This window comes from Amblyomma americanum, chromosome 1 (assembly GCF_052857255.1).
Source record: "Amblyomma americanum isolate KBUSLIRL-KWMA chromosome 1, ASM5285725v1, whole genome shotgun sequence".
Classification (NCBI taxonomy): domain Eukaryota; kingdom Metazoa; phylum Arthropoda; class Arachnida; order Ixodida; family Ixodidae; genus Amblyomma; species Amblyomma americanum.
In genome coordinates, this window is record NC_135497.1 from 72,061,102 (window position 1) to 72,080,503 (window position 19,402).

Below are 19,402 nucleotides of genomic sequence, written 5' to 3' on the forward strand. Positions count from 1 at the left end.
TTTTTCTTCTTTTTCCTTTTTCTTCTTCATTTTTTTCTTTTTTTTCCTTTTCCTTCCTTGTTCTTTTTTTTCTCTTCTTCTTATTCTTATTCATCTACGTCTTCTTCTTCTTCTTCACTTCTTCTTAAAACGAAGAATCACGGCTGGCGCTTCGTCTTCACCGTCTCTCTTGCAATCCGCGGACGCCGACGATGGCTCGAAACTGAGGAAAGAGCGAAGAGCTAACGTTCTAAAGCGGCAAAACCATGTTTCTCGCACAGAGGGCCTTTGCACGGAACGATATTTTGCATCTGAGCTCGCGAGCCTGTGATAAAATTAAAAAGGAGACATTAATTCCTCCCTCATTCACCCGCACCCCAAAATATTTCATTCGCGTTTTTTTTACTTCCTTAAAAATCTTCCTTTCTTTACTTACTTAAAAACTACCGCATGTTCGAGAGCAGGACGAATGAGCCACTACGTCGCAAATTACTGAAAGCTCCTCTGACTTCGCCAGCAAGCTGGATACTAAACTCAAGTCACGTACAAATGAAAACTATCATGTCCTTCGAAGCGAACTGAGGCATGCGGATACAATGCATGCATTGACTTGCGTACGGATATGCGAAATCCCTTGCCGCAGGCCTTTCCCTTTACACAAACTTTTGCTGCGACACACAGTTAACGCGTGTGGAAAGCCTCGATCCTCACTTGTTAATGCAGGGCTTCGCACTCAGGCTGGGGCATCGGTCTCGGATCCTGGAAAGTGCGTTCAGTTCTCCTTCCACGATGCCTGCCGTGGTGGCGTTCCCCTGCGACCACCACAGACATTTTTCCATCACCATCGTAATTTAGTGGACTCTGTTCCATGCTGCTTTTTTTTTCTAGGTAAAGGATTAGCTCGTCTATTCCGAAAATGCCATGCTCAGTGGAGCAGCTCAAACAGCGTCCTTCAGTCGGGTTGGTCTTGACTGTTGGGCAAGTGTATAAAGAGACTTTGGAAAATCTGCTGCATTTCAGAGCTGAGCTTTACGGGGCAATGGAGCGTTCCAGCTAGACACGAAACGTTTATGTTCCTTACCAGTGGAATATACAAAGCGTACCACGCTTATTTTACTGTTCCCATCTAGCATCAGCTGTCAGTTTAGAGAAAAACAGAGACATGTTGCTGAAGTTTAACTTAAGTACTGTTGGCGGTCGTTTGGAGCAAGCAGCAAAGTACTGGTTAAAACCAGTAAATCAACTTTGTAATAGTCAAGATACATGGAAACTTCCAAATGAAATGTCGTAGACCTTCAAGAGGCAGCTGAGATGGCGAAATTGTCGCCACAGTAAAATATTTTTCCGCGCTCCAAACACAGGGTGCGAATTTCAAGGAAAATTCAACTCGCGAAAAATTCAAGGCCTGCAGATTGAACTTTCAGTGCCTGGAAGTGCTCCATATACTGGCCCGCCACATGGAGCGCTCAGATTCACGCCCCAATAGCCACAGTCGTCGAGGGCAACTTGTTCCCCTCCGCATGGTTTATCGCACGCGGGGAAAAAAAAGGTCGGAATTATTCTGCGTTGGCAAACATTGTGGCTCCTTCAGTGTTCTACAGTGCTGAATGTGGTTTATTTCAAGGTTCTACAGTTTTGTAAACGAAACTGCTAGAGTATATGGTGCTGTTTAAACATAAATTATTAATCCTAGATAAATAATTAAGTGCTGCGTGAAAAATATGCTCCTCATTGCTCCAGGCAACAAGCAGTTTGCGCTTTTTTCACGCAACCCGTAACAGAAATGCATTCTGAGACTTGCACGCTAAATTTTAAGCTATAATTTTTATTTAAATTTTATTTAATTTTAAGCACAAGAATGAAAAAGCGCTCTTGTTTTTTACGTGCACACTGTATGCGTACCCACGCATAGCGTACACTGCATACATGATCGCGTAGGTAAAGATGACAGGTTATCCACGCTATCCAGATAAACTACGTACAATAGGAATACGAACAGGAATAAGAAAGCAGCGATAGAATACAGGGGCTCCCACGGCGGATCGGCGCGAATGCGTATCTGCTGCGCAGCAGTTGAATACAGATCTTCTCGTGTGCATTCGTTATTTTTGTTGCTGTTGTTGTTGTTGTTGTTGTTGTTGTTGTTGTTGTTGTTGTTGTTGTTGTTGTTGTTGTTGTTGTTGTTGTTGTTGTTGTTGTTGTTGTTGTTGTTGTTGTTGTTGTTGTTGTTGTTGTTGTTGTTGTTCCCGCCCCCGATGCTTCTTACCTTCGTTCCCAGGCCGCGGATTCGTGTTGCAGCGTGCTCGCACACCCACCTTCTGGTGCATGGAGATGAAGTCCAGCCGGGCGCCCCGCTCGCAGTGGTCGAGCAGCGCCCAGGCCAGGGGTGACCGGTGGCTGGAAGCCAGGTTCTCGGCGGGGCCGCCCAACCGCAGGAGGGGGCTCGCCTCGCGCAGTCCCTCCGAGCACGCGTCGTAGTAGTTGCATATGCCTGCAAGGGGCGGCCAACTGCTGTCGTGTATATGCGAGCATGCAGGGTGTCCCAGCTAACAGGCCTCAAGGCTCCCTCTTCTTTTTAACTGAAGCAGTCTGGAGAAACGGCGTCCCACAACAAGTGCGCTAGCGACCAGCTTATTTTATTTATTACGCCTTTTTAGAAGGTAGATAAAAAAACTGTAGAGAATGTCCACTACATTTGAATTAGTGCGAAAGAACGGGTTTTCTGCCAATTAGAAGACGATGAGCGGGCAGTACAGCGGGACGAAGCGCTCGCGCTGGGCGAACGGACAACGCGAAAACGGACGATTTTGCTCGGGGTTCATACCCATCGGATTAATGCTTACGCACTAATAATGAGCGCATTAAATAATGACAAAAGTTGAGGAACGTCCGACAGGAAAATGTCCCGCTAAATATTTTCGGATGTCGCTTTTGTTGCTACCAGAAAAAAGAAAACAAAGGACAAAGAAATACCACAGCACAGAAAGGTGATAGCGCGGCGCGCTTATTGCGTTCACAGCAATGACCTAAAGAGACGCGCTTTGCATCCTGTGTGGCGTCCAAAACAGAACTTGGCGTCGCCGTTGGCCTCCAAGCTATACATACCGTTATCGGTCACGCAATGACGGTGAATTCTCGCACACGCAGCATTCCATCGCTGAGGCTTGTATCGAAGCAGCCCTCACGCAGGAGGACCACCCAGCACAGAGGTTCCCTATACTGGTATGCTGATGCCTTGTACCCTAATATAGTACCGTATATACTAATGACTGGAATAGTATCACTCACATGCTGCACCCAAACTGGTGTTCAAGCGTACTGCCCTTACAGTACAGTTGTACTATTCTGATGTTTCCAGCTGCATTCTATTTAACGGTTGCGTAGAGATCAAGAAAGACAACATTACAAACATACGGGGTTCGTCCAGGCAACAGCGTCCACTTCGAAGCCATGAATTGGGGCATATACGAAGCTCGAAATCCTGCAGTGCGAGGAGGATTTTCATCCTCATTACAGAGTATGCCTTGATAACTCCAAAGGCGCCGTAAGTTCCGGACTGTATACTGCTTAAAAGCAGACCCTCTGGTCTGAGAGCTTTTAACCAACCTTGCACCTGTCATCAGTGCGTGAAAAAAGAGCTTTGGCCGAAGTTCACGGCTGCATATGACGTTAAATAATCATACCACAAAACAAAAGTCCATGGTCTTTTCGCGCGCGATACACTCCGCCATGTGGAATGCCCCACCTTCAAATGGAACGTTGAAGCTGCCTCCTACCACCGTGAACATGCAGAGTTACCTTGTTCCGTGAAGTTCCTTCCAAATCCCTTGTGGTCCGGCTCATTCCAAGACTCGAAGTTCCACTGCGCCACGTAATCTTCTCCGTACCTCTCTGCGTACGCTCACCGAGCACAAGCATAACAAAATTCTTTACAAGACTTGGGTTTAAATGCAACGCCAGCGTCTGAAAGGCGTTAGCCTGACACTGCTCTCATGGAACAGTGGTTGAGACACAATCGTTTGCCAAGAGGCCACTCTAAGGTTAATCCCGCCTGTATATTGACACCACCGCCGCCGCCGCCGCAAAGAAAAACGAAACAGCATGTTTCCCTAAAGACATGGCAGCGTTTCTCGCTAACCAAAACACCAATTTATGCACCGGAGCCGAATTCGGTGGTCAGTACTGCAAAGAAATATACGTCGTATGGCGCACCTCTCCTCTACTAAGGTTTACTGTCACAGTCAGCAAGGAGCATTCGAAGTTTTTATACTTCACCTCCACCGGTTTTCCAAGTGCTTGATTCCACATACAAGGCTGTGGTCAGCGTGTCTTGCTGCTTGAAAGCTAGCAACATATACATCGCGAGCTATGTGTATTAAGATTATTATGTGTACAGCTTCCGCCAAATGCATAAACTTGAGGGAGGAACAAATTAAAAAGAGGTTGCACAAAAACAACAATGAATAAATGTAGCGTTTCACCTGTGCGGCCGAGCGAAACTATACGCCCGTGTTCTTCTCAATACAGAAGAAATGAAATGAGAGGCAACATTTCATATCCTCACACTTGGACAACTTGGACAATCGGCAACATGTCTAAGCCTCCGATCCTGCTGTTACAGGTCCTGCCGTGGATTGTTGCCGCAAGCATTTCCACCTGTGGAACGGATGAAACACCATTTTTCTACGCGACCCATCACGACAGCGATATCAGCGATAACCTGTTCAAGGGGCGTCTTCCGTCGATGACAGTGACGTCACCAGTGGCTAGCCTACAAAAGGAACTGCGCGACGCCGGAGCATTCAGAGGGCACGGCACCTGGACAATCGGCAACATGTCTAAGCCTCCGATCCTGCTGTTACAGGTCCTGCCATGGATTGTTGCCGCAAGCATTTCCACCTGTGGAACGGATGAAACACCATTTTTCTACGCGACCCATCACGACAGCGATATCAGCGATAACCTGTTCAAGGGGCGTCTTCCGTCGATGACAGTGACGTCACCAGTGGCTAGCCTACAAAAGGAACTGCGCGACGCCGGAGCATTCAGAGGGCACAGCACCTGGACAATCGGCAACATGTCTAAGCCTCCGATCCTGCTGTTACAGGTCCTGCCGTGGATTGTTGCCGCAAGCATTTCCACCTGTGGAACGGATGAAACACCATTTTTCTACGCGACCCATCACGACAGCGATATCAGCGATAACCTGTTCAAGGGGCGTCTTCCGTCGATGACAGTGACGTCACCAGTGGCTAGCCTACAAAAGGAACTGCGCGACGCCGGAGCATTCAGAGGGCACGGCACCTGGACAATCGGCAACATGTCTAAGCCTCCAATCCTGCTGTTACAGGTTCGTTATTTGACTAATATTGGAAGTGCTAGGAGTGACAACCGCTTTCTGTTAGTTCTGCCGTGCCCTGGAAGATTGTTGACTGTTTTGAGTGACACCAGGTCTATGTTATTGTCTTTGTTGGTTTCTGGTGATATTGAGGAAAACCCGGGGCCAAAGACTGCTGAAATGTTGCAGTTAATTCTAGAAAACCAGGCCACGTCGGATGCTAAAATAGATAAACTGAGAACAGAAATGACCGAACTTAATGCAAAATGCGATAGAATGACTGTATTTCTTGATATTATCGAAGAAATGAACAAACGAATGCAAACTTTAGAGACCCTTGTTCGTCAGCAGGCAGATAAGTTGACTGAATACGAGAACAGGAGCAGAAGTAATAATCTTTTGGTTTTTGGTGTCAAAGAAGCAAAAGACGAATCAGATTCCGATCTGAGGGAAGCTGTGGTTCAGAAGATATTTAATGAAAAATTGGGCGTTCAGGCGAAAACTGTAGACAGAATTCATCGTATAGGCAAGAAAAAAACTGGTAGCCATAGACCTGTCATTATGCACTTTTTCGACTCTAGAGAAAGAGAGTTGGTATTTAAGAATTGCGGGAAGTTGAAAGGCGGCCCGATAAGTGTAAGCCCAGACTATGCGAAGGAAACAGTAGCAGTACGAAAAAAACTGTGGCAAAGTAGTAAAGCAGAAAGAGATAACGGAACAAAGGTCAAACTGATACATGATAAACTTAAGATTAACAACACCATTTACGCATGGGATCATGAACGACAAGAGCGTTGTCTGTACCGAACCCACCAAGATAAGATAGGACGACCCAAAATTAACGATGAGTCTGCTGGTCATAGTTCGCTATCCCCGACCAAATCAACTGCAGATTTTGATGATCATAGCGATTGCTCGCAAATATAGCTCAGAATTATTCTGTTAAACGCCCGCAGTGTAGCAAACAAAACAACTGATTTAGAACATTTGCTAATTTTCGAGAACCCTGACTTATTGTTAATAACCGAGACCTGGTTACATGAGGGAATTAGTAACGATAGCATTTTCCCACCAGGCTACCATGTTTTTAGATGATATAGAAATTCTAAAGGAGGGGGGGTGGCTATTGTTATGAAAAACACAGTATCTGCAGTCGCTCTTAACTGCAGCCTTTCTGAAATGGTGTGGTGCAAGGTTTCTTGTGGGAACCTTGTACATTTAGTAGGTGTTGTGTACAGGCCGCCTTCTACATCTCCTGAATTTTTGGATGAATTGCTTTTGTTCCTTAACTCTCATGTAAATAAGGACACCAGACTGATAATGGCTGGCGACTTTAATTTGCCACATATTAATTGGGAAACTTTGTCAACAGGTAATGTAGGAATAAGCAGTGCGACTAAAGTAATGGAAATTATGTTTACTCATACCCTTAAGCAAATAGTAAAGGATTTTACAAGGGTTACATCGGGGTCCCAATCATTGTTGGAATTGGTTTTCTTATCCCCTAAAGTGACAGACCACACTATATCTGTCAAGCCGGGATTATCTGACCACAAGATGATCTGTTTGAATGTGCGGTTGAACACACAAGTTCGCAAAAAATCGCATGTTTTAATACGGGTCAAAGATTACAGCCGGGCAGACGATACGTCTATTTTAGACGTCTTAGAAGAAAACTTCAATCAGTTTGCAACTGCATCACACCATGAAAGTGTCGAGGAATTGTGGCAACGTTTTAAGGGCACACTAAAATATTGCATTGATAGGTTTGTTCCCACTCGCTCAAAGAAATCTAAGCAGCTCAATCCTTGGATCACTAGAGAGATCATTCAGTTAAAGCGCAAGGTAAAAAGGCTACGAAAGCAAAAAAAATAGAGCGACAGAACTTTCAAACATCAAAAAGAAGCTCAAAACAGTGTTATTAGATTCGAAAAAACTTACTTCAATACAACACTGACTAATTTTCTCACAAGCTCACCACAAAAGTTCTGGCGATATTTTTCAGCGAAAAAGAACGCAATCACACAGGTAATGGATGGGGACGATGAGGTGACTGATAAAAACGATATTGCAAATCTGTTTAATGATTTCTTCCAGTCGGTCTTTAGTAGGGATGACAATGATATTGAGAGTGATCATACAACAATTTACCCGTTGCCATAATCAATGCACGAGATTCGCATCAATAGGGAGGGCATCTGTGAGCAGCTGCTGTCTCTGGACCCAAAGAAATCGAGCGGTCCCGATGAAATACCGACGGAATTCCTTAAACGGTATGCTGAGTGTTATCATATTATTTGCAAATTTTATTTGAAAAGTCATTGTGGGATCATTCTTTACCTCGTGACTGGCGCAGCGCAATAGTAGTTCCGGTATTTAAAGGCGGTAATCGACTTCTTGTAAAAAACTACAGGCCAGTTTCACTCACTTCCGCATGTTGCAAGGTTTTTGAACACATAATAGCTAAACACATCCTTCATTTTTTGGAAATAAATGACCTATTGTGTCCATTTCAGCATGGTTTTCGGACCGGCCTTTCGACAGTAACGCAGTTAATTGAAACAGTGAACGACTTTTGCAAGGCTATAGATGAACGTCAGCAGGTAGATGTGGTCTGTGTAGACTTCTCGAAGGCTTTCGATAAAGTTCCGCATCATAAGCTTCTTTTTAAACTACGCAGATTAGGAATCGCTGAAAATATAGTACTATGGATTCAGGCCTATCTAAGTAACCGCTGTCAAGTCGTCAAAATAGAAAGTGCAGTATCGGATAGGCGTGAAGTTTTGTCGGGGGTGCCACAGGGCTCCGTTTTAGGTCCGCTTTTGTTTTTATTGTATATAAATGATATTTCTGCTATCGTCGAATCGCCTGTCAGAATGAAACTTTTTGCCGATGATTGTTTAATTTACTCTCCTGTGGCTTCCCCGGCAGATCAGATGACCATAAATAGGTGTCTTCAGTCGTTAAACTCGTGGTGCCTGAAATGGGGTATGGAAATAAACTACCAAAAATCTAATTACATGCAAATAACAAGGAAGCAGAATGTTATAATGTTACGATACAATATCGGTGAAAATTCCTTAGATCAAGTAAAGTGTCTCAAGTACTTGGGAGTGACATTAACAAATAATCTTGACTGGCGCACCCATATTGAAAATGTCTATTTAAAAGCCTACCAGAAGGTCTGTTTCCTGAGGAGGAAGTAAGTTGCCGAATGCGACTAGAGAAATTAAATTGATTGCGTACAAGACGTTCGTGCGGCCAATCATAGAGTACGCAAGTGCAGTGAGGAGTCCTCATCAAAAGGGTTTAAAACGGCAACTGGGAAGATTGCAAAGGATGTCAGCACGTTTTATATGCTCTAAATACCGCCGCACTGATTCAGTCACAGCAATGCTAAAAGAGTGTCAGTTAGAATCACTAGAAGTAAGAAGAACAAAGCAGAAATTGAAACCATTTTTCTGATAATGAATGATAAAGTCAAAGTTAATAAACATCACTATGTTACACCTCCCCTGAAGCGTTGCCCTCGGAAAAATCACAGTAAGGTATTACAACCTATTATTACACGTACTGATGTCTATCGCTACTCCTTTTTTCCCGATTCTGTAGAAATTTGGAATCAACTACCAAGTGACGTTGTGGACCAAACAGATGTAGAAAAATTTGTGATAGGTGTGAACGCGTTCCTGGAAGATTGCTGTGCAAATCTAATTCTGTGCATTTGAGTGTTTCTTTTTTTTTAGCGAAGAGAATTGCACTTGTGTCTGTATATGTTTCCCTCCCTGTAATGACCCTCATGCAGAGGGTTAACAGTATGAATAAATAAAATAAATAAAAAAATCAGCGATGCGCGTTTGCGAGATTCTTACATTTAAGTCGAGGACGGACCGCCGGCCCCCCTCTCGTGACGAGGTCTGGAGTCCGCTGGATTCGTGCGTGCGATTTCGACCAAGACAACCATTTTAGATCCAGAATATATCGACAAAATATGCCTCCCTAAATATTTTATGTGCAGAGGATGTTTCTAAATGACCCCATTTTTTACATTCTGCGTCTAGATGATGTACCTATTGTCTCGGAATGGACATCTACAGAATATCACTAAGATTTACTGTAGTTCTACTTGGTGTTAATTTGAGATACTATTTAACCGACGAACAGCGGACAAGACCCTGGTAGTCAGCGACGGATTGCATACGCAACGCCCTTCACGCCGCGCATCGACGAAGCAGGTACGCGTCACGTGCAGCTTTTCACATGCGGCAGCACTTGGCTCCTAAAGAGAGACCACACCCATTGCAGGCTAATATCATGCATCTAAGTGTAAATAATACAGCAGGGGCCTATCGATTTGTGTTTCCTCAACAATCAGAAGACGGGCGCCACGAGCAATGAAGTCGATTTTCTCAAGGGTCACTAAGCTCGCGTATTATGCTGCAGACTTCTGAAAAGAAAAAAAACGGAAATCGCATCTTATTTCGCTGAGCTTACAAGGGCACAAGGACGTCACAAGAGCATACCCGCTCGGCGGGTATGCCCTTGTGACGTCAGCGATAAGAGGTTGCCAGACAAACTGACTGTGCGCCGCCACGGTGGCTCAGTGGTTATGGCGCTTGGCTGCTGATCCGAAATACGCGGGTTCGATTCCGGCCTCGGCGGTCGAATTTCGATGGAGACGAAATTCTAGAGGCCCGTGTACTGTGCGATGTTAGTGCACGATATCGAGTGCACGATTTCGACCACTCCAGGTGGTCGAAATTTCGGGAGCCCTTCACTACGGCGTCCCTCAGAGCCTGAGTCGCTTTGAGACGCTAAAGCCCCATAAACCACAAACAGACTGTGGGCAAAAGAAGCAAAGGAAGCGAACCCGAAAAGGGAGCGCGGGAACAGAGAGAGAGAGGGGGGGGGAAGGAGTAAGCAGAGCGGCAGGGCCTTTGATGATGCCGGCATCGTTGTAACCCGCGCTCTTGCGGAGTGTAGGTAGGCGTCTCGCTTCCTCCTCGTGTCCCCTACAGTATCTAAAATAACAGATGTGCCGTAAAGCTTCTAGGTCAAATTATAAGGTATTTTTCTCTTAGCAGCTATTGCATGACCTGGAAAACCAGCGCTAGCGCACGCTAGCAAACCAGCGAAGACTTCAGTACCAGTAATAACAGTTATTAGGCATGTTTCTCGTAACTGCTAAGCTACTGACCACAGACTCATAAAAGTTGCACGTGATCACATTTTAAACAGAAAAGTCTAGTGAATCAGTGCCGATTACTGAAAAAAATGTAATAGTGGTGGCTGGTTATCTGCGTTGCATAACCGGCCGATCGCCGCACGATTGCTTTCATAGACTGCGTTGGCAACATAAACGTGTAACGCTTCGTTCCACTGAAAAACGGTTTCTTAGGACAGGTAGTGCGGTGCCGACTCGCATTTAGCTAAGAATGTAAATTGCGTCTGGCATTCAGATTACGCAAATAAATAACGTAGCCGATGTGCGATCAGGAAAGCTACAAATGATATCATTTCCTCATGAACAATTTCCGTTTTCTACGCGCAGGTATTGCCGAGTGAGAGAAGAGGAAGAAGCTGGTTACGACAAAGGAAAAAAAAGAGGGCAGAAATTTCAGACTCGTGCCCGTTGAGCTCGAGGACGCGCAAGGTTTTTTCGACCCAGCTGCGACGGCCTCGTCTGAAACCCGTAGACATGGAGGTAGCGGCGCTCAAGCCACGAGAAGAGGACGTCCAGAGCCACAGCACGGGGCCAGAGCACCAGTTATCGTGTGGCCCATCAGATTACCACGACGGCGAGGCAGGAACCAGCGCTGGCCAAAGCACGAACGCAACGCCGGTACCGGTGTGGTCCAGCCACGTCCACGGGGCGTCGCCACTAGAGAGCCGGCGTCCGGAGCCAGCGCCGCTGAGCCTGTCGCCGATAGGCGAGCGTCGTAGGCGCCTCGTTACCGACCTCCCATTTTGCTCGGACGACGAAAGCCCCAACAACAGCCACGGGCCGTCCGCGCAGATATCGCCTTCTGTGACTGCGCGGAAATCCTCTGCTCCATCCTCTCGTCCGGATCCAGAGGTACTTTTACTCCCCAAAACCAGCACACCGCGCCCAGCTGGGGTGAGCCCCACTGGGCTGCCTTTGTTCCTTACTGAGTATGGTGTGCCCGGCTACCGGGAGGAGACCTCAGGGGACGTTTCGACCTGCGAGGATAGCTCGTGGGACGCCCAGCAGTCGCTGCTGCGACGGCACTGGGCAGACATGTGTATGCTGTTCTCGGACGAGGAGACGCCACAAAAGAGGCGCACGTATCCAGATAGCCAGCTGCTCAGGAGCGAGCTTCGGCTGGGCAGCCAGGTGACCGGCGACACTCGCGACGATCATCCTCGGGAGGCGGCCTCGTTGGATGGACAGGTAAGAGAAGGAATGTGTCTTTATGCACGCATGGCAGGCAAACTCCCCGCTTGTTGCAAAACACGCGGAGAGTTTTGTCGCCGCATTATATTCGCTTGTATCGAATTAATATGATGCAAGCGCATAATGGTGAATCCTCCTAGCCCTTAACGAGCAATCGTGTCGAGGCTGCTTAGAAGCCCAATTCAGGCCTTCCCCGGGTTGCTCCGAGGACGTGTTTGAATAGTGGTACGTGCAGAAATCAATGCCCGAGTTCTCGCTTAGGGTGGTATCGCGTAACGAAAGGCATTCTTGGTTTCCGTTGAGCAGTGAATGGAGAATTGCGTTTATTAAAAAAGAAGCTAGTGCCAAAACCCTCTTTTCTACCACAATCAGTTTTGCAAGTGGACATGGTGGCGGTCAAAACAAGTTTGATATATTTTGGCAGCAGAAGAAATTATATTCATGCTTTTTTATTTGAGGTAATTTAAGAACTGTTTGAATCCAAGTCTGAGGCCAGCATTCCTTTCGCAATTTCGCAGAACGGCGTCCGCAGCTGCAGGGCTCAAGCTAGAGTTCCTTTGCATGCGCCCACAGTGAGCACATATGCAGGGTGTTTCACCTAAGATTTTACGCAATTTGTAAAAATAGGGTTTTTGAGTTAGAAGAGCGGTTTTTCCTGCTTATATCCTTGTCGGTTGTGTAGTACATGATAATACAGCTAAGACGTGCTAACTAGCAGGGTGGTTAACTAATAATGAATAGCTAACTTTTTAACTATTACCTTTAGGCTGTTTAATTAATGAGTGCCGTGCAGTCCACCGTAAGACATATATATATATATCATTTTTATATAATTTCGAAAACGCGATTACCCTCGCCGCTGTGGGCCAACAAAGTTTAGCTATTTTGACGAGTTACGTGCACTAAACAGGTTGCTTTGCTGCAATCTTCTCGGAGACGCATGTATATTGGCGCGATGTAGCCAAAATTTGTTCAGCCAGAGCACTGAGGGTAAACGCGTTTTCGAAAGTTGAAAAACTGACATGGATATTAATTACTCTGGCCTCAGTAATTAAGAAGCTTAACAGTAATAGTTTAAAAGCGAACTATTCACTATTAGTCAGCCAGCCTACAAGTTAACACGTTTTAGCTATATACTGAAGTACTACACCGCTGGCAATGCGCACTGCGAAAAAAGTGGTCTTCTAACTCAAAAAGCATATTTTTAAAAATTGTGTAGTCTTAAGTGAAAAACCCTGTAGAGCTTCCACACGGCCTATAGTATAGCTCACGGCACCGTAATATTGTGTCCGTCCCGAGTACAACGAACAACATTGTAGTCTTCGCAACTGCGTTTGTGTAATTATCTACCTCCGCCGTCGAGTAAGTTCGTCCCGTGCATATTAATGAAGAGATTCCAACATCTGTCCAAAGCACACGAAGCCCGCAAACCGGGTTTTAGCGTGCCTATAAAACCAGCTTTAACAAGTCTAGTCAAGAATACCGCGGATGTTTCTCGTTCTGCCGTAACAAAAGCAATTTCCTTTACTATTACGCGTCGCTGCTATCGTTGCGACGGGTTGAGGAACCAAAATACTTCGAGAAAACCTGCTGTGACGACAGAGAGTTTCCCGGCGTGTTGTTCGACATGGCTGCGCTTACGAGGCATCCCGCAGCGGAAGTATGTGGTTAGTTTTGTTTACCTGGGGACCGCTAATGCGCAATGGAATCCAAGTACAGAAGTATTTTCGCACGGCGCGCCTGGCTGCGAGCAGCCGCCAAGACCGGGAACATAAACGCTCTCGGCAGTACGCGCCACCGCCAAGATGGAGCTGGAGTGTTAGCGCGCCCGGGAGAAGCATGATCGTAACTCTGCACCTGGGCCCAGTTTACACGTCGTGATGCAACCGCTTTGTTCTCCCACAGGTCCCCGCCGGGCGAAGCCGCATGAGCACCACACCTGCTCATGGGGACAACTTGGGCGCCCGCCTGGGGCGGCTGCCGAAGCCGTGGCCTCCCGCTCCCGCTGCCCGGTCTCGTGCGAAGTCTGTCTAAAGTGACACAGAAATAAACCTTTTTTTTTTTCTGCCACTCGTCCATTGCATGACATGCTGCGATCGATGTGTTCCTGGAGGCAGAATACTCTTGTGCTTCCGCTCGGGACACCGTGATTCCAACATTATTTCGTTTACATGTTCTAATGATCCGTCCCGTCATACCACTATTCTTGCTTGGCCAGTAGCGCCCTTGTTGGCTAATTAACGGGAGTAGGAATTAAATAGTTCATTAGCCCACCGACGTGAATGACAAGGAAAATCGTGATGTACAGTGTCCTAAAATTCGGCGCATATTCGAACAAACGGCGCTGCGGGTAAGCAAACGAGCCCGCGCGCGGTAAAATAAAACAAAAAAAACAGCGGGGAAAGGATCCCCGGAGAGCGCGTAACTTTGCGTGTGCTGCTGCCCTTTCCACTCAGCTCGACGGTGCGGCGCCAAAGGAAACATGGCCACCCGCGGCGTCGATTTCTCTAGAATGTCCGAGTAGTTCCTACTCATCGTCGACGGAGAGGGCGTAACCTTGGCCGCGCTAAAGTGATACCCTCTCCCCTTCGCTCTCGCGCCGGCATCTTCACATCTAGATGATGTCAAGACGGCGCGAAAAGAACAGGGACAAAATAGGCACAAAAACACAACAGGACAAGCGCCTTCTTCGCATCACAAGTAGGACCCAGAATTTTCTCGAAGGAGGTTTCCGCGCTCGACCAATGGGGTCGCGCGCCTGGCGCGAGAAGGAGAAGGAGTTTGTGCAGTTGATACTGCGTGTATGTGCGCGCCTGCCTTGGCGCGAAGAACAAACAGACGCGGACTGCGCCTATTAATAAGGGCGTTCAACTGCTGTCTGTCAGCCCGAGCCGCCGTGTAAGCTTTCGAGAAGCGCGCCCGCTCGACTCCCGGAAGAACACCACCGCCCAGCCACGGACCAGCGAATCAACGTGCGCCAACTTGCGGATCGGCCCCGTCGTGCTCCTCAGGTCGTCCGACTGTCGCAGTGCCCGGTGAACAAATTGTGTTTTGTTTGTTTGTCTCTCTCTGTGTTAGTGCACTTTAGGTGCAAAGATTCTCTTGAATTGTAATCTCTCTTGATTGTTACTTTGCACGCGTTGCATTGCATTTGTGAATCGCTTTGTATGCGCTCGTACGAGTGATTGTGAAATCCTCTGTATGTTTTAGTGGCGTGTCCAGCGTATGCACGTTAAAGACTCATACTCGCATCTGCTCTGAAGCCTATGGACACATCGCTCCTCTCTGAGGATTTGATCCTCGGCGCTTGGCCAGATAGTTTTAGAACTGTAAAGGCAACGCGAGCGCTCTCACGCTTTTTGAGCGACACGGACCTTGTCTCGCGTTTGTGATGTCAGAAAGTGTGCCTTTTTTTTAAAGTAGTTTTTCATCTGCCTCCTCCCATCATCATCGTCCCCCATCGTGACCTTCTTTTATCTCCTCTTCCCGTCCCCCAGAGCAGAGTAGCAGGCCAGATATTTATTTTTCAGGCCAACCTCTCTGCCTTTCTTATCAATAAACCCTCTATCTATCTCTGTATCGTCTCTTCGCTGTATAAACTTTGTTTTGTTTGTGAACCTTTGGCTCCGACCCATTCTCTGGCTTGCGACCGGCGAAAGCTGGGCACCAAACGACCAACCCCCTTGTCACTTGGTAGCTGGTCTCCGGCTGAGCTTGCCACGCTGAGTCGAGGGCATCTCCTTTGTAACCGCGACCTCTACCCCCACACACTCTAATGGTGTCTGGGAGTGCACGCAAAAGTCCACGAAGTGGTGACATACAGCCGACCGATGCTCTATACAAATTCATTGCAAGCCTTGGCTGGTCGGTCGGTCGACGCCTTGAGAACTCAGCGAAGACCACCTAACACAGGTCGTGAAGGCAAGGCCGAAATGTATCTTACACAGCGCTAAAATATGTGGACAGAACAAGAATGAAAAGAACATGCGCGGTCTTATCACGGTGTTCGCAAATTACCGACGCACAGCAGATCGAATGCGCTGTAGTTTATCTTCGAATGCAGTCCTTCGCCCCCTCTCAGCAGCGTTTTCAATTTAGGAACGACTGTTTTGGAACGAAACTCATCGAAAAAAAATTGCGGTGGTTTAGCTCTGGTTAAACCTGGAGTGACGCGATAGCTACAGCTGGCCGAGTGGAACTTGGTCACGTGACAAACCGCGTGATCAGCCACGGCGCCGCGCTGCCGTAAGCGAAGCCACAGGGTGGCGGCGCCGCCACACTGAAGGCTCGAAATGCTACCGTAACGTAGCTATCGCTACAAAACGTTCTTCACCGTTACCGGTCGTGCGGTCTGTATAGGAACGCGTGCATGCTGGGCACCTTGAAGACTTGCTAGAGATACCGAGAAGAATCATACGATAATTTAATAAGCCCGTCGTCTCTTCCTTTATAATTACGTACAACCACCGCAGTTAAATAGCCTTCGAAAACAATGTTCAGCAATCGAGCCAAGGCTCACACCCCGCCCCTCTTCCATGCCCTCTTCGTCGGCCCCGAATCACAACACGACGCACACTACCAACGCGGTCACCTCCCAGACCACAAACTTGGAAGTCAGCCACACATTCTCCGGTCACCCACGCGGTGTTACCAAGTTGCCGGGAATGATCCCGCTACCCTGCCGCCGTCAGACTGGCCCCGAGGTATTGCCCTGTTGCGACGGCGAGGCTGGTCCTGGCAAGCGCCGTCGCCTTTGTTAGACTCGACACTTTGTCGACTTCTCCGATGTAAAATCCTAAAATTGCGGGTCGAACACCGCCGCCGGCACCGCTCACAATATTAGCTGCTTTGCAGGCCACTGTTCATGCCGACTAAGACGGAGCTAGCGCACCACACGGGCGCCTCTCGTTTGGAGCGCCGAAATTTCTTCTGTATACAGAAGACGGCTCCGGATGCCGACACGGTGGTTCGATTGCTGTTGTCTGCCCAGCCGCCTATCCTGTACAATTACCAGAGGTGGCTCGCAACGTTGCCCCTTCTGGAAAGAGTGGCCATGCATCGCGTTTGTCTTCTGGACATGGATGTGGGATAGCATCCCAGCCGCGCCGATGACATAATGTTTGAGGAGCCGAAATGGAAAAACATCAGCGTGCTTTGGGATGTCAGTGCACGTTAAGGAAACGTTAAGGAAGCGGCGCGTCTCAAAGTCCATGTGCAGCCCCAAGGTTGATCCCTTCTCTGCGTACCGCGTTATAGACGAACAGCTAGCACACTCTCCGTCTTTCTCCTTAACCGAGTAAGGCTGAGTCAGTCAGTCGGAGCAGCCTTATTTCGAAGCCAGATAAAGATCCCAGAAGGTGGGTCACCTGTTCTCCCATAGAGCCGCGCTGTTTATCCAGCTCTACCGAGTTTGGCCAAGCGCTCCAGGTTGTGTGCGTGCGTGAGTGTATGTATGTGCGCGTGTATGTGCGTGTGAGAGGGGGGGGGGTGAAGAGTGCACTGGACAGTGTTACATGTGAAAGGCATATACTTGGTGTCTGCGATCTGGTGAGAAAATGGGCAGTTTGGGTCTCTGCGGAAGCCGAATAAAGATCGCGGGTTAAGTCTGTGCGGGTAAAGAGCACGTTGGTTTGGATTCTACGAAGAATACAGAATTGTTGTGAGATGAGATGCAGATATGGCGGAGGGAGCAAGGGGCGCTCCTCAGTTCGTGTGCTTGTAGCGTTTGTTTACCTGCTTAATTAGCCTCAAACTTCGCCAACAAGTAAGTAGGTTCTCGTTAGATGACGCGGTGGTAGTAGCGGTAACAGCGTGAGGCCCGACCATGCTGGACCTCATGAGCACGCTCGACAAGGCGGCACACCGGAATTGTGCGGAATGCAACGAATCTGCTACACTGTATCACAACAGGGCTTGCCAGCAAACCCAGCTAGCATCAAATATAAACAATCTCAACAAATGACGCTGCACAAGCCTGGAAGACCAGCTCAAGCTCATCAACCGAGCTCACGTGACATGTACTGAGGCCTCTGGAGCCATGGACTACCTGCTCCTCGGCCCCCAACACTTCTTATGGAGCAAAAATAGTTTTTTTCCTTCTCTCTCTTCAGCCCATAGTTCGAACAGCAAGCGTGTGCCAGGGCCGCTTCGTAGTCGTCATCGGGCGGACATCAAAAATTACTGTCTCGAACTTAATGCTAGGGATCGCTTTCAATGAGGACGCTTGTTAAGAGACTAGTAAAATGTATAAATATGGAAATAATTGTCTGTGCCTGTGTTTCAGCACTGTTTTTTGCACTGTCGAAAGAATAAACATAAAAAACACATTATTTTGTAGTGAACATTGCACTTACTGGCAGACCCTGACATTATATCCTGTATTGATCAAACTGCACAGTGGATGCATATCATACGCTGAGAGCCGGGTCGCACCCGCCACTGCTTCCGTTCGTCAAGGACACACGTTTTTGGGGGCCTTCGTTGTGGAAGCCTCGCTCCTCCTGCCAGGACACAACCCCTTGTGCAGGACGACCTTTCAGGTGAAAGTTCAGACATTGAGTTGATGGTGGGCATTTTCAGAGTCGTCAAAGGCTTCTGCTTTCCTCCAGCATTTGTGGACACTGTAAACGCTCTTTATCTAACTTCGTGAGAATGGCTGCACACCAAGAGTCCGGGGACGTACGGAAGCAGTGGCGGGTGCGACCCGGCTCTCAGCGTATGATATGCATCCATTGCGCAGTTTTATCAATACAGGATATAATGTCAGGGTCTCCCAGTAAGTGCAATGTTCACTACAAAATAATGTAATTTTTTTTTCTTACATGCTATTTCGGTTCCGAATTCAGCGGCCGAATGATGGCTGTGACGTAACAGATGATTTGAGGTGACGTGAGGCATACAACATTTGCAGTATGGCAGCTGCTTTCTTTGTTTCAGTACATGCCAACTCTTATGCAAGCCTGTCCAAGAGTTACAAGCTCAAGAAATGAACAAACAGAGATTATATCGCAGTTTTTGCATGACTCTCGTGGCTTAAATCGTCTGTGACATCACAGCCATCGTACAGCTGCTGAAATCGAAACTACAGGAGAAAACTTCAATTATAAATTATTTAGCTGCCGTAGGTAAGTTCCACGTCGTGACTCATGTACACTATTCTCTCGCGCATAATTCCAACCAAAAAGCAAGCATCCAAAAATTTCGTGCCTGTACTACTCGTAACACGGTTGTATTCAAGGCCGCAGTACCTGAAACAATATTCATATTGCACTTTTGTCAGTATTATACGCAGCGGACTCGGTGGCGCAACGGTAGCGCGTCTGACTCCAGATCAGAAGGTTGCGTGTTCGAATCACGTCCGGGTCACATGTCTACTGCTTTTTTTTCAAAAGCTTTTTTTTTATTTTGATAAGCTAAGGCTCCACATGTACGTTCTGACACCAGCTTGGGCTAGCGGCAGCGCAGTCAACTGTGCCTTCAAATTCGCCCTCTCTCTTCAATTCCTGGAACGAAAACTTTCTTCACAAAGCTGCCCTTTCGGAGAATGCCCTATTTTGCGTTCTTCTTGATGCTCTGTAACCTTGCAGGTGGAACTTTTTCTAGTTTCTTCAACGGTTCAGGCGGTAATCAATTCGAAGTTAATAATTGATTAATTATGAGTTCATCAAAAA

General features: G+C 47.4%; 2 protein-coding genes and 1 non-coding gene across 4 annotated transcripts in view; 2 read left to right on the forward strand and 1 right to left on the reverse strand.

Annotated features, from left to right (window-relative positions):
• The window catches only part of Idua (alpha-L-iduronidase), a 143,676-nt gene that overhangs the window by 57,968 nt on the left and 66,306 nt on the right, over positions 1–19,402 (reverse strand). The window contains exons 4-6 of one of the 2 annotated variants that reach the window (XM_077645856.1): positions 3,778–3,879; positions 2,295–2,470; positions 691–791 (exon numbers count right to left, since the gene is read on the reverse strand). In XM_077645856.1, the coding sequence (XP_077501982.1) occupies positions 691–791; positions 2,295–2,470; positions 3,778–3,879 (379 nt within the window). The remainder of the gene's footprint in view (positions 1–690; positions 792–2,294; positions 2,471–3,777; positions 3,880–19,402) is intronic. The other variant, XM_077645857.1, reaches the window with a different exon arrangement.
• LOC144115906 (uncharacterized) lies at positions 5,057–13,947 on the forward strand. The gene is made up of 3 exons (XM_077650538.1): positions 5,057–5,329; positions 10,869–11,729; positions 13,638–13,947. The coding sequence occupies exons 1-3, from the start codon at positions 5,057–5,059 to the stop codon at positions 13,764–13,766; spliced, it is 1,263 nt and encodes a 420-aa protein (XP_077506664.1). The 3' UTR covers positions 13,767–13,947.
• On the forward strand, positions 19,026–19,097 carry TRNAW-CCA (transfer RNA tryptophan (anticodon CCA)). Its single transcript has one exon. It is a non-coding gene; the product is annotated as a tRNA-Trp (tRNA).

Bases quoted from the DNA above. Each gene is read 5' to 3' on its own strand.
- LOC144115906 (XM_077650538.1), top strand. From the start codon at position 5,057: ATGTCTAAGCCTCCGATCCTGCTGTTACAGGTCCTGCCGTGGATTGTT. The intron at 5,330-10,868 runs GTTCGTTATTTG...TTCTACGCGCAG, and splicing joins CTCCAATCCTGCTGTTACAG to GTATTGCCGAGTGAGAGAAG. The intron at 11,730-13,637 runs GTAAGAGAAGGA...GTTCTCCCACAG, and splicing joins CGGCCTCGTTGGATGGACAG to GTCCCCGCCGGGCGAAGCCG.